Source organism: Sarcophilus harrisii, chromosome 3 (genome assembly GCF_902635505.1).
Source record: "Sarcophilus harrisii chromosome 3, mSarHar1.11, whole genome shotgun sequence".
NCBI classification, from domain to species: domain Eukaryota; kingdom Metazoa; phylum Chordata; class Mammalia; order Dasyuromorphia; family Dasyuridae; genus Sarcophilus; species Sarcophilus harrisii.
In genome coordinates this window covers 455064480-455080269 of record NC_045428.1, presented here as the reverse complement: position 1 = coordinate 455080269, position 15790 = coordinate 455064480, and the positions used below count along the sequence as shown (strand labels likewise).

Genomic DNA, 15790 nt, shown 5'->3' with positions numbered 1-15790 from the left:
TGTTGTATCAATATGGAAATTCTTTGGAAGACAAGGTTGCATCATGTTTTTAACTACTATCAAATATAGGTGCATCCTCTATTAATTAAGGATATGATTAAAATTAATTTTAAACAAATACATTATAACTTTTTTTAAATGAAGAACCTTCTGTTATTAAAAAAAAATAAAATTACACTGAAATTAGTGCATATATACATAACTGTGTGTTCATTACTGTACATTACTTCATAATTTAATAATGTTAATAAAGGGTCAATACTAGCTGGGGACAATTAGCTTAAAATACTGTCTCTGTGACCATGAACAAGTCATTTAAACTTGGCAACTATTCAAAACAAAATTATAGCCAAGTTGCAAATGTGCATTATTTTCCATTTCCTACACACCAGAAAACACAGCTAAGAATCCTCCCCATAACTACCAATTATATATTTTAAATCAATAAATTTATATCAATTTTTTAGGAAAATTTTATGATTAACACAACAGGTTATGAATAATATAATGGGGTTTCATGGGGTTTTCAGAGGATTTTCTGTAGATATTTTAATAAAAATATCATTAAATTACAATGTCAAATGGGACAATGGGCTGAGGGATAGGTTTTTGTGCTTAAATTTTAAAAATCTCCCTACTCATCAGTTTTTAAATTGTAAATCTCTCTAAAATAACAATGTGTTTATTAATAATGACAAGAGATTTAAGACCTAACTAACCATAGTATTATACTGAAAACTGACTTCCTCAAATATATCACCAAAAGCAAAATGAACTCACATCAAGTGTTAATGGAGAAAATAGTTCTGTATTGTGTGTAAATTTATTATTTAGTAACAAGGAATCACAAGTGCATCCATTTCTGAGATGCATTAGATGTAAAGAATTAAGTATGAATTCACTTCCCAGACATATTTGCACAGTATTAACATGATATTCCAGGTTAATTCATCTTCTGGGAGCAAAGACTCTTTTTAACAAAATTTCTGAAAATGGAGAGTGATGGCAGAATTTCTAATCTTGTTAATATACATCTGTGGTGGCAGCAGCAGTTAAGGAGGAGGTCTTTCAAGTCTAACAGGGTTTAAGCCTAGTTCTCATAGACTTCAGCAAAACATTTGACACCATGTTATAGAGATGTGGGGTACATAATAGTGCAGTTATGAACTGGATGAATGGCCAAACTCAAAAGAAGTTTTCAATAAATATCAACATGGACATAGAACTCTAGTAACTGCCACAGAAATCAGTTCTTGATTTACAGTTATTCACTGTTTTTATCAATGACTTAGATGAAGAAAAGCTACCTAATCTTCATATGACACAAAGCTGCGGGTGATAGTGAACATGTTAGGTGACAATCAGAATCATAAAAGATCTAGAATGATGAGCTGAACCTAATAAGTTAAAAATTTAAAAAGAATAAATAAATAACATCTCCCTTTAAAACACATGTAAAGAAAGTATATCTATTGTCAAGGCAATGACATACAGCTGAATGTGCAGGACACTAAGTTGGTGCATCAGTATGTATCTCTTGGATAGGCACTGAAGATCCACTTAGGTGGGCCCAGGAATAAACAGTATAAAAGACTGAAGTAAACACATATAAGCAACTGCACAGTGCTTTTAACAATATCAAATTGTTTGGGGACATTAAAATGCATTTCAAAAAGACAGCAATATTCTCTTGGTAATGCCATATATTAGTAAGTTATCCATGACATAAAAATTATGAGTAACCCAAAGAACAAATGAGAAATGCACGGGAAAATGCGGGCTATAGAATACTGCCAACGATTACCCATATACATGAAATAGTACTTGAGGGGATGGGGTGAAAGTGAGGGAGGAGAACTGGGAAAACATTTTATCTGCAAAAGAAATAGGCTACTCATAAGGCAAGAGTGAAAGTTGTAATGGGCTGAAACTGAGTTGATGCACTGAGATCCAAGCACCTAAGGCTAATTACCAATTGAACAATACTCTATTCCCATATGCTTGGAGAAAGAATGGCCCTGCCCCCTACTCTGTGCTGGCTAGATCTGTTGGATATAGAGAGACTTGGAGGAGGGATTAGATGGTGGAATAGGACAAGCAAGTGTGACTCCCGGTGGTAGAAGAAAGAAGAGATTCCTGTATCCACTCTCTCTCCTCTCCCTTAGACAAAGAATAAAGATCAAGGACTTTTCCTTATCCTAATCCGGCCGATTCTAAAGTATCCAGGGTGCTAACACGGTCTTCACAGAAAGTTAACAGGTGGACAACCGAGTATTGCACTGGCACTCAAGAAATGTTAAAAGATCTGGAAGAAAACCTCATTCTGAGTGTCACTCTTTTTATGTAGGATTTAGAATTACATGGACAAGATTTCACAGGCAAAGTGAGTATGGACTATGGTCTATGCCTTTGGAGATGATGCTCATACTGATGAGATCATGAATACTCTGAAGGATTTAAGAAGATTCAGGAAGACAAGACAGTTATGTTTAAATATCTGATAATTATCACGCAGAAAAGAGTTTAGACTTAAGTCTTCTCGGCCTCTGAAGACAGAAGAAAGGACATAGTTGAGTTTTAGAATACTAGGCTTGTACTCAGGAAAACTAGGGTTGAATCCTGTCTTAGGAAATTAGTAACTACCTGATAATTAGGGAAAATCACTTAACCTCTCTCTAGGATTCAGTTTTCTGAATTTTCAAATGAATGAAAGCATATGGCCTGGTGACCTTAAGGTCTTTTCCAACTTGAAAGTTGTGTTCCTATATGCTATTCCTCTTTAAAAAAAAAAAAAAAAAAAAGTAGATTTGGGTTCAGTGTAAGGCAAGCTTATAAGATTAAGAGCTTTCCAGAAATGTAAATGTCTGCTATAGGAGACAATGAGTTCATTCTCAAATCTGAAGTTTTTCAAATAGCAGATTAATGTCCATTTGAATGGGATGTTGAATCAGATGGGTCAGCTTTGAAGTTTCTTCCAAAGCAAAGTCTATGATACTGTTTTCAAACATACCATGATCCTAGCTAGGGCTCAGTCAGTCCAATGAGGTGAGGGATGGGCTAACTGGATTTGAAGTGTATATCGTTCCTTCATAATCAAACGGGAAAGCCCCAAGAGGGACTGGAAGGAACAAGATGTCAAAGCTTGCCTCCCTTAGAAAAACTAGAAGGCAAGAGTATATATAGTAGGGGTTTCAAGTCTTGTATTACATCTCTGCATTTTCTCTATTATTTCTACTGATTGTTAAGAAAATTTCAGTTATAAAAGCATGTTATTACAAGATATTTGATTTACTAACAGAAGCAAACTATTTTACAAAATGTTATGGTAGTGAATTATCTCCACCCCCTCCTTCTCAAGAACTTCAAAGAAGAAACTTTTCCTGAACTTTTCCACACCTACCTGAAATCCATGTTTTCCTCTCCACCATGTGCTCAATACTTTTGGTGGCATGTCAATAACTGACACAATGTCTCCCACCTATGAAATAAAAATTGAAGGAAATCAAATGCATAACTACTGTTGTGGTTAGAATTTGAATCTAAGCACTGGAATGGAGAAAAGTATCATTCCCTACTCTGATTACTGTCCTTCCTTTAAAGGATCCCCAAATACATTAGAGTTCTGCTTCCTACAAAATGAGTCTTTATACTAGCTACATAAAAAAAAGTCAACAATTAGCTAAATGAGCTGAATAAATTTTATTCAATTTATCCAGTGATCAAGTGATCACAGAAGGTCATGTTCAAGAGTTACTCTGAACTTTAGGTATCGTATGTGGCATCTTTTGTTTTCAATACGGTTTGAGCAAGGTGGAAAATGAAATATTAAGATCAGATTTTTTTTTCTTATAACAGTTTAATGGTTTACATTCAGATGATGTTTGGGGTTACTAAGTATTTATATAAACACACACACACACACACATATATATATATGTTTATATGCATGTATATATGTATTTTACTAATCATAACTATCCCCATTTTGAAGATAAGGAAAATGATTTGTTCAAGGCCACACACCTAGTAAGGTGGAGCCAGGACTCCTGACTCCAAATCAGTATTCTTTAAGTGATTAAGTTGTAAATACAGCACTAAATGTTTAATCTTCCAATATAAAGAAAGAGACCCCGACTGGCCAATCAACTAGCAAACCAAATATAATATACTATTACTTCTTTAAGTTGATGGTTCAAAACACACTGCAATAGCTGAGTTCCCCCAATGATGAATAACAATATTCACTTCAAGTTTTAAGGTGATGTAAAGGTTTACAATTCTATGTACTCTTATTTATCATTTTTAATAGCATCACATTTCTCTCTTAAAAATTAAAAGACAAACTTATTCCATGATAAAAACAATAAAGTTAAATAAAATATAATCTAAAAAACTCAAACTAATAATCACAGATGAGTTCACAGATTTAGAGCTAAAGATGACATTGATGATCTAGTCTAATCATTTCTTTTTATAACTGAAGAAACTGAGTTTCAAAAAGGAATAACTTTTCCAAGGTCATACAGGTAGTAAAGGACAGAGCCAGAATTTAAATTAACATATTGTGTGTCTACATACACACACGTACTCATATATAAATATATGCCTATGTAAATATACATATATTTTTACATACATGTATGTATAAATATATGTATATATACATGCAAATAATATATAAAACATGCAGATAATCATTTTTTATTTATTCAAAAGTTCATAGGTTAAAAAAAAACTTGCAAACAGTCTTGGCATTTTTATAATACAAGTTTTTGTCTCCACCTAGCTCTAAAACCTATTAATGACTGGTATATATTTCAAAGGGGCTTAAATTACACAAAGTGAAAGTTCAGATTATTTCATTCAAAAACTGTAATTGACATCAAGCATTTTTGAAAGAAAAAAAATCAAATTTTTCCTGCTTCAGAATTTGAATTTTTCATTTATACTTCTTTATTCAATTATTACCTCTAATGATAATTCATCAGGAGCACGAGCAGTATATCTCTTGATAACATGGGCAGCACCAACAGCAGGTGTGTTGATTGATGACTCTTCGTGAACTAACAGATGATTCCCTTTGTTATCAATCTGTTTTAAAAAAAAAAATATCCTATGAGGTAATTGTGAAATTTTGTTTAGGAGATTCTTTGATTCAAAAAGAACACAGCTGAGAAGCCTTGAAGGAAAAAAAATAGATAATGAGTATTTAATTCATCAAAGAAAGCCAGAAGAAGCAATGAATAAAGCTTTCTACAATAGAATCAAAATCAAATACACCATGAATGTGTGAGATGAACAGTTCATCTCACTATTATTACAGATAGTGCTGGGCACACTGTAAATTCTAAATAAATGTTGAATAGATACAGTATTTTTGTGCTTTTTAAATTTCTTGAGTTTCTAAATTAGCCAAGACTAAAAACTATAACTACTTTTCCAAGTTCTCAATTTAAAGCAATAAATATCAAGGCATTCAAGATTCCTTATGACCATTAACTTATATAAAATAAATATTATGTTTCTGCCATCTACCAATCAATGAATCAGTTAGCAAACATTCATTAAATACCTATCCATGCACTGTACTAGGCCCTGAGGAAAAGTACAAAGTAAAAATTAAATATTCACCTTACCTTGCTTTACCAACAAAAGAAAATGCTAATCCCATATTACAAACTTTAATCAAACTTTTTTTAAAAGAAATTAGTTGTTGTGAAGATAGCACTCTAGCCTAACTGACACTAGAATGAATAATAATCAAGAAATTCAATGAGAAATTAGAATCAGTGACTTCTTCCACATCAGCCCTGCATAAAGTCAGCCAGAAGCTAACAGGGGAACTCCAGAAAAGGTAGGATCAGGACAAGCAAGATAGCCATTGCCCTCACAGCGAATGTCCAGAACCTCCCTGCAAGGAAGTGTGTGTATTTTCAGGCCACAGAGTAGAGGACACTCACGAAAAGAACCAAAGTGAAGCAACAGACACTGAAAGCCTTAGAACTAGTTCATCAGCCAGTAGTACTCAAAAGATTGGAAAAATATAAGTTTAAGATATATATCAGAAATAACTGATCTGAAAGTCCATTCAAGGAGTAGTTTATAAGCATTATTGAATTCTAGAGAACTTGATTTAAAAAAAAAAAAGCCTGAACATTTATATTTTAAGAAATCATAAATGAAAACTGCCCCAACCTATTAAAACTAGAAGACAAAATGAATAAAGAAAGAACACACCAATAATCTCCTGCAAGAAAGTCCCAGGAATGTCAAAACTAAAATCTAGTGCCATATGAAAGAAAAAATACTGCAAATGTCATTTCTTTTAAGTACCAAGGAGCTAGTCAGTTAGTAGATTCTACCATAAACAACATGAGATTTTGGAAACAATATTACCAAAGACAAATGATAAAAGCTCATCATAAGAATAACACTCTGTAAAGGCAAATATAATCTTATAGGGAGGAAATGGTCTTCTACTAAAAAGAATATTTTTAAGAGTTTAAGATGAAAAGATAGAGCTGAGCAGAAACTGAACAAGCATGCTGAGAAATCCAAATGAGTATGCTTATTTGAGTAATTAAAGAAGCCATCTGACTTAAAAGTAACATTCCAATATGGGAAGATAACACATCTCTTCAAAACTTTAATGTCTTCAGAAACCATTAGGGGAGTGAAATCAGAAAAAGGGCATTAAGGCAGTTTAGCTCTGGTTTAGAGAAAGAAAAAATAAGAAAAATAAAAGGAAGAATATATTAGTGTAGAAAAGTTGGAAAAGTGGAACTTGTTATTTCTTATAATTGGATTATAGAAAAGTATACACGTAAGAGAAGATGTAGGCAGAGGAGGGATCAGATGGATGAACCTCATTCATATGAAATGGTTAAAGAAAGGTTGAAAATCACATATACCCAATAGTTTGGTGTAGAAATATATCAGACTCAATGGAAAATGAAGCAGGAACATGGAAAGGAGTAGTTAAGTAGCCACAAGCCAGCCTCTCCTCTTTTCCATCTGAAATAAAGATTAATGTACTCTAAAAGGAGACTTGATTGGCCCATTTCCTTGACACAGCTGTAACCCATGGACAGTAAGGGCCCCTGAAAATTGATATATTTTTGAGGAAAAGGTGAGTCACCACTATTTGTCACCATATCCTTCCCTGATGACCATAAAGGTCACCAGTTGACAAAAGAGGGCTATATCCAGAGAAGCTAAGTCCAACTGTATCCTTATAGCATAATCTTGTTATATAAGGGCAAAGAAAATCTTCTTCCAAATCATTCAATGACTTATGAGTAACTCATATAATCCAGAAATGAATCTCAAGTAATTGGTCTTAGACCTATCTCCAAAACAAAACACTGGTTTTAATTGAGGGGACAGGGCAGGAAAAGTTAGCAAAAAGGTTGCCCCACCCCATCGGAAGAGATAATGAAACATTTTTTTTTAATGCACAAAAGAGAAGGAAGCACAGACAAAATTAGTCTCAATTACTTGAAAGCAATGTGCAAAATTTGTTTATATATATATACACACACACACACACACACATATATATATATGTATATATATCCCTTTTAAAGCAAGCATTATGAAATATAGATTCATAGTTTCATATATATGGGTATGTATGTATATTACAGATGTGTATATACATCTTTGTATGTGAATACATGCACACATATCTACATACACATATTAGTTCCTCTTTTTGATTTCTACTTGTATATGGAAATGTTTAATTTGGAAATGTTTAATTATTTGAATAAATGCCAAAAATATAAGTTATCAATTTAAAAAAAAAGAAAACGTTTGTCACTTTTTTTGGATTTTTAATGAGAACACTGGGGAGAAGAGAAGTAGATAGCTAAATCTGTGAAAGAAGATCCCAGCTACTCTCTAGTAGTCACCACTTTCCAGCTTCCTTTTGTTGGTTACTTTACTCCATTGGATTTTAAGCTCCCTAAGTTTTTTCTCATTTATATCACTAGTACTTAACATATAGTGTCTGACACATAATAGTCACTTAATATTTACTGATTTGGATAATGAAGAGAAGAGAAATTCATTTTTTAACTAATTTTGCTTCTAATTTACTAAAATCAATTATGATATTCACTGGCTGTGTAATCCTAGGCAAGTCACTTAACTTTTTATGTTCAATGTTATAGAAAAGATGCCACATCTGCACTAATGAAGGTAATTTCCTTACTAGGAGTTCTCTAAACCAATAAAATCATGGGACTGGACCAAAATCAAACAAAAAAAGTTGCCATTCTAATTGGAAATAATAACAAGTTGGCTATAATTTTAGAAATTAAGAAAAATTGAAAAAAATTATGTACACATAAAAAGACAAACTTTAAATTCTGCCAGAAGACAAGATCAAAATGAACACAAGACTTAGACATAAAGGGTGATAACATATCAGAAGTAAATTAAGTAAGCATGGAAAAATTTATCTGTCAGATCTATGAATAAAAGAATTTATGTCTAATAAAATGATACAAAACAATTTCAAAAGATCCATAATGAAAAAAATGCCATACACTTCCAGAGACAGAACTGATGAACTCAATGAAAATTGAAACATATATTTTTTTTTACTTTCTTTGTTTTTCTTCCTAGGGAGAGGGGGAAGCGTGGGAATTTAATATGGCACTACATTTTAAATTGAAAAAGGAGTTGGAATACCTTTGGGTGAGCAAAGTAGATATTTTAATGATTTTGCCTGAAATGAGCATATAAATGTCTACGTTTTCAATTGCCCAAATTATCTACTTTCTATTTTCTCCTGGTGATCTCATCAGCTCCCTTAACTTCAATTAATATCCCTATAAGATGCATCTCAGATCTACATCTACTTCTAATATTTCTTATGAACTACAGCATAACATCAGCAACTGACTATTGGATATTTTGAAATACCTATTCTTTAAGTATATTAAGCTCACAACATATCCAGTGGAAAAATTACTATCTTCTTGTTGCTGATCCATCCTGCATTCTTTATTAGTATCAAAAGTAACACAATCCTTCTCTTTTGCACCCCATTTATCCAATGAAAGATTAAATACTGTCATTTTTATCTCCCCAACAGCTCTTGAATAGTTCCCTTCTTCTTCTCTTACACAGATTCATTCAGGCCTTTATTATCTCTCACCTAGAGTGCTCTAATAGACTCCAATTTGCTGTCCATTCTCCAAATATCTTCCTACCCCAATCTATACTCCACACAGCAAACTGATTACCCTATAAAACATATTTGACCATGTTCCTCTTCTCATCCTCTTTCCCATAAAACCTACTGGCTCCCTATTATATCTAGGATCAACTATAACTTATTCTGTTTGATATTTAAAGCTCTTCACAATTTGATTCCTTTTGCTCTCATATACTATACTACATTACACTACACACAGAATTCTTCATTGTTCCACACGTGGAATTCTCTATTTTCTCTCTCCTGCATTACCTGTCCCTTCTGGTTTCTTTCAAAACTCAGCTCAAAAGGAATGCCTCTTTCTTCCTGAAGCCCCTCCTCATTTTTAGCACACATTCCCTAAATATTCATGTACATACATCTCTTTTACCAATCAGAATGGACACTGCTTGAAATGAGAAACTATTTTACTTTTCTCTTTTATCTCCAGAATTTAGTATTAGTAGCATATATTAGAAATATAAAAATAGTTACAGATTTCAAAAATATGTTACAAAATGTTCTGTGTGGTGATAATGTTCTATGTAGTGCATTCTATGTGTGATGAAGAATAGAGAAAATGATCAAAGTTGTAAAATTTTATACAAAAAACTATTCTAGGAAGACAATGCAAATAAACACCATCTCTTTGAATCATAATAAAATATTGAGAAAATTTTTACTTCTCCTGAAACCAATTTTCAACAATAATTCTTTTAAAAAACATTTGACTTAACTAGTAAAAATCATTAAATTACAAATGAAAAGAAATTCAAGTGGAGAGGATATAGTTAAACAATTACCTCCATCCAGGTGAGAGCAGGTCCACAATTGATTTTGTTCCCTGCAATGGCTGAAAGGCGTGATAAGTAAGCCACAAGCATCTGAGTGACCAACTATAAAAAAAAATAAAAAAAAAGAATAAGCAGAATAAATTGGGCACAAGTTCTCTCCTAAATGGTACAGTAATTGGAAATATACAGCTTTAGAATCAGGAATTTATTAGTATCCAATTCCAATATTCAAACGCGAGCATAGCATAAGCAACACCTAAGACTATTTCAGTGTTTCAAAGGATGTACTTCATCACTTAGAACACTCCGGTCATGCCTGAGTATTCATATTAACTGGGAGCTAGATTTTTGGTGAAGAGCCTTTTTAAACATAGGTGAGGTGATTCTTTGATGGCAATTGTAAATTCCTACATCAAGTGCACATTTTTTTTTTTATTAATAGCTTTTTATTTACAAGTTATATGCATGGGTAACTTTACAGCATTGACAATTGCCAAACCTTTTGTTGCAATTTTTCCCCCCCTTCCCCCCACCCCCTCCCCTAGATGGCAAGATGACCAATACATGTTAAATATGTTAAAGTATAAATTAAATACACAATAAGTATACATGTCCAAACCATTATTTTGCTGTACAAAAAGGATCAGACTCTGAAATAGTGTACAATTAACCTGTGAAGGAAATAAAAAACACAGGCAAACAAAAATAAGAGGGACTGGGAATTCTACGTAATGGTTCTTAGTCATCTCCCAGAGTTCTTTCGCTGGGTGTAACTGGTTCAGTTCATTACTGCTCCATTAGAACTGATTTGGTTCATCTCATTGTTGAAGAGGGCCACGTCCATCAGAATTGGTCATCATATAGTATTGTTGTTAAAATATATAGTGATCTCCTGGTCCCGCTCATTTCACTCAGCATCAGTTCGTGTAAGTCTCTACAGGCCTTTCTGAAATCATCCTGCTGGTCATTTCTTACTGAACAATAATATCCCATAACATTCATCTACCACAATGAACCCAACCATTCTCCAATTGATGGGCATCCACTCAGTTTTCAGTTTCTAGCCACTACAAAGAGACCTGCCACAAACATTTTGGCACATACAGATCCCTTTCCCTTCTTTATGATCTCTTTGGGATATAAGCCCAGTAGTAACACTGCTGGATCAAAGGGTATGCACAGTTTGGTAACTTTTTGAACGTAGTTCCAAACTACTCTCCAGAATGGTTGGATTCGTTCACAATTCCACCAACAATGTATCAGTGTCACAGTTTTCCTGCATCCCCTCCAGCATTCTGCATTATTTTTCCCTGTCATTATAACTAATCTGACAGGTGTGTAGTGGTATCTCAGAGTTGTCTTAATTTGCATTTCTCTGATTAATAATGCCAAGTCCACATTCTGAGCCTATTTATAGTTCAGCAAGATCTGCCTGAAATTCTTAGATGCTCTTTCAGAAGTCCACATCAACAGAAAGCATCTCTCTAATGGAAGAGTAATATGAATAGCATTTTCATATTATACATAAAACACATTACTGAACGCTATATGAAAGTGCTTTATTTGATCAGTATCTCACTTCTATGAACTACTGCTTTAGATGCTGTTTACCAATATAAGTTCACACTTGTATCACATATGGAATCTTCATACAGGTTATCTAAGAATGATATCATAATATAACAAATTAGTTTTCATTTCTATTCTTATATTTAAAATATTGATATGTAGCAAATTGTGAAGGCAAGAATGACACAGAAAAACAAACAGCTAGGGAGTTTAGAAATTAGCTTTAAAAAAAAAGCCCACAACCAAACAAATAAATAATAATAAATAACGCACAGTTCATTAAATGGTTTTAAAACACAAAAGCAAGCACACAGGTAAAAATCCAAATAGTAATGTTCTTGTGTTCTTGGCTGTAAGGGGAAAGAACACCACAGTATAATCTTTATTAACTGCAAATTTCAAAGATTGAATATATAAGGTGACTAAGTATCATGATTCTTAACTTTTGAAAAATTGAGAAATTTTGAAAAATTATCTTATGTTTTATTTATATATTGCATTCGCTCGCAACTCCCATCTCTCCACCTACCTCCCCTACCAATACACTTTGTACCAAAAATTTAAAAGAAATAATAATAATAATAAAACAGTTCAGCAAACAAATAATGACAATAAATAAAGACACTTCCATACCTGGAGACTTATCCGTCCCGTCCCCGTCCCCCCCGCGACATGTATACACTTCAGTAATGAAAGAAGAGAGACCAATGAAACATTTTACTTTAAGTTCATTTTAATACTGAAAGCTCTGGTTTTTCCCTTGATTTTCAATAATAAAATAATTAAATGATGTCCAAAACACAAATGAAAGGTCAAAGGACAACTAATGTTTAGAATATAGACCAAGAAGCTAGACAGTTTAAAAAAATTACTTCCTGGAAATACTGACTGCTTACCTCTGAACTATCCTTCAAAGTATCAGAACGGGGAAGTTCAGAGAGCTGAGAAAAGCGTCTGTCATAAATACACAGATGGAGATGTTTATCAAGTACTCGAAAATCTTCATAACTTCGCTTCACAATCCAGCTTTTACCCTGCAGGCAGAACAAAAAGGACATTGCAATTAAGCTCTACTGGAAATTTCCTATGATTTAGAGTTCATGCTTTTAAGTCCACAAGTTACACATAAAAGAAGTTCCAATACGGCTGTTCCATTATGTCTAATAACTTGAACTAGAATAACCCAGCTGAACCTGTATTATATTAAACTATAATAATCTTGTTACACGGAGATTCTGCCATACAGAGCTTGGCAATATTATGTCATGCAAATTAAACAGAATTCAAACTGGTCTGAGTACTAATCTACTTCTTCAACTCACTTTTGTTTCAATGTTGATTCTTTTCTTTGAGACACATACCAACTACTTCTCCTTCCTTACAAGAATTGACCTTGGTTACCTCTCCTTCCCCATGACTATACCAGAATAAACAGAACAAAAAGCTAAAATCTTGCTATACACTATTGAAATGTTAATTGTTACCTTATCCTGGAGAAAATACGGAGTCATAAGAATTTGTTGACCAGGGAATGACAAATATTAAATATTGAAATATTATTTAATGTAAGTATCAGTTTGACAGCTGAATGGAGGACATGTTGGAGCGGTGACAATTCTATAAGTTTAAAAAACAACAATCTTATGAAGCAGAATAAATGATGAGGTTCCTATGAAGTGCCCTAATGATTCTATCAAACACAAAGTTAAAACATTAAGTTCTGGGAGAATAAAGCATTAAATCACAAATCATGAGCAAACAAATCAGGAAAACAGAGGGCAATTAAAAATGTGGGATATTTTAAGATATTCAGTATAGAATGTTCAAAGCCCTTTGGCTCAAGTAACTAATGATCTCTTAATTACCAAATATTTTCTAAAACCTCATTCTCCAAGACCTCTCCTCTCAGCACTCCTCTTTCTATCCTGGTTCTCCTTCTACCTGTCTGACTGCTCCTCTGTTTTCTTCTGCTAGAATTTCATCCAGGCTCATGCCCACCTACTCTGGATACACCTTGCAGCTCTCTTCTTTTCTCTCTCTACTGTTTAACTGGGTGTTCGTTTTGGTTCCTATGGATTCAATATTCCATGCAGATCTACTAGCTCTAACCTCTTCAAACCTCCACTTTTACAGCTCCAACTGTCTATTAGACATCTTGAAGATATATCACAGAGGCATCTTAAATTTACTATACCCGTTAACTGACCTAATTGCCTCCCAATATTTCCCTCTTCAAATTTCCCTAGTGTGGCAAAGACTGCCACCATTTTTGTAGTCACCTAGGCTCACAACTTAGGGGTTCTTCCTCAACTCTTTCTTCCCTCTCCCTTCTCCTTCTCCACAGAGTGAATGTTTTCTTCTCTGACATGGTCACTACCCTAACACATATTCCTGGTGGTGTCCCTACCTCAATTATAACCTCCATTCAGCTGTCAAAGTGATACTTATATTAAATGACATTTAAATATTTAATGTATGTCATTCCTTGGTTAACAAATTCTCATGGCTTTGTATTTTCTCCAGGATCAAAAATGAAATCTTCTGAGGGCAGGATTTCAGGAGATGGAAGAGCAGGGCAGAAAATTCCAAGCTCTCTAGATTTCCCTCACCAACAAAACAAAATTGTATCTCAGGGTGAATTTAGACCAGTGAAAAACAAATAAGACTTGGGGCTAAATAGGGGTCCTTCTGGGACAACCTAAGAAGACCAGAAGAAAGGCCCCAGGATGAACCTGTGTGAAGTGCCAACACCTCCCAGCTAGCTCCACATTGGGGAGCCCTGGGAACAAGCTTTCACCTCCTGGTCTGCAGGCAGATTAGGGGGTCTGAGTCTGGAAAGACTGGGGGAACCTTGGCTGATTAGGAACACTAGGCACAGCTGTGCTATAGACAACAAGGCCCTGGGTGAAAAGAAGCCAGCACCCCCTGAGTGCATAAGCAGTGGGGGCAGGAATGCTGCTAGCTATAGGCACTTGCAGGATTGGGGAGCTCTTAGTTTGAGGTTCCAGGTCAGAGGGGAGAGCTGAAGGGAAGCTAAAAGCACCTTTCTTCCTCCCCATGATTAGAGATGCTTACACTAATATTTCTCATTAAAAAAAAAATAATAACGGATCTGCAAAGAAAGACCCCAACCATAGAAACTTATTATGGGAACATAAAGATTTTTCCATACTTATCTGTATTCATCACATGCATTATTTCTTACGGTACAGTAGTATTCTATTACAATCTCACACCACAGTTTATGTGGTATTTGTTCTCAAATTGATTTACATCAATGTCAGAGATATTTATTAATTGTTTACATATATGGATACCAAACACTTATCAGAAAGATGTGATAGAAAGATTCCCCCCCATTTGATCACTTCCTTTTTTATCCTAAATATATAAAACTCATCTGTGCAGAAATTTCTCAGTTGTAAGTAACTAAAGTTATATATTGTATTTTTTGTAATTGGCCTATCTTTTGTTTCATTCAGAATACATATCCTACTTACAATTGTGAGGAGCATTCTCTTCTAAGTTTTGTATATATTATCTTTAATGAAAATATTCATTTAAAATAAATTTTGGAATGTGATGTTAGGTGTGTTGGATTTCCACCAGACTACTTTCCAGTTTTCCCAACAGTTTTTATCAAATAAAGAGTTTTTAAATATAATTTGTTTTTCTCTCTATCAAAGACTAGGCTATTGTTGGATTTCCACCAGACTACTTTCCAGTTTTCCCAACAGTTTTTATCAAATAAAGAGTTTTTAAATATAATTTGTTTTTCTCTCTATCAAAGACTAGGCTATTGAGTTCTATTGTTTCTGATCCTCCCCTGTCTAGTCTATTGCACTGACCTATTTTTTAACCAATACCATCTGGTTTTGACGATTATTGCTTTTTATCATTTCCCTTGACATTCTGAATCTTTTATCTTTTCAAATAAATGCTATTATTTAGCAAGTTCTGTAAAGTATCCACGTGAATGATAAAGCATTAAAAGTGTGAATTAATTTTGGTAGTATTATTATTTTTATTATATTAATATGGCATATTAATGTACTGAATATTCCTTCAGCTATCTAAATTGTTATTTCACTAAGAATTTGCAATTGAATTTATATAAATTTTTTCTGTCCTTTCTGAAGTTGATCCTAGATACTTTATGCATTTTCTACTTATTGTACAGTTTGTTATTAACCTTTTCCTTTCCCATTCTTGATTTAATTAT

General features: G+C 33.6%; 1 protein-coding gene across 4 annotated transcripts in view; it reads right to left on the bottom strand.

Moving 5' to 3' along the window:
- ARHGAP32 (Rho GTPase activating protein 32) overlaps positions 1–15790 on the bottom strand; it is a 368512-nt gene that overhangs the window by 136049 nt on the left and 216673 nt on the right. For 3 of the 4 annotated variants that reach the window (XM_031960907.1, XM_031960906.1, XM_031960910.1), the window contains exons 7-10: positions 12465–12602; positions 10009–10101; positions 4969–5091; positions 3401–3478 (exon numbers count right to left, since the gene is read on the bottom strand). In XM_031960907.1, coding sequence (XP_031816767.1) covers positions 3401–3478; positions 4969–5091; positions 10009–10101; positions 12465–12602 — 432 coding nt within the window. The remainder of the gene's footprint in view (positions 1–3400; positions 3479–4968; positions 5092–10008; positions 10102–12464; positions 12603–15790) is intronic. The other variant, XM_031960908.1, reaches the window with a different exon arrangement.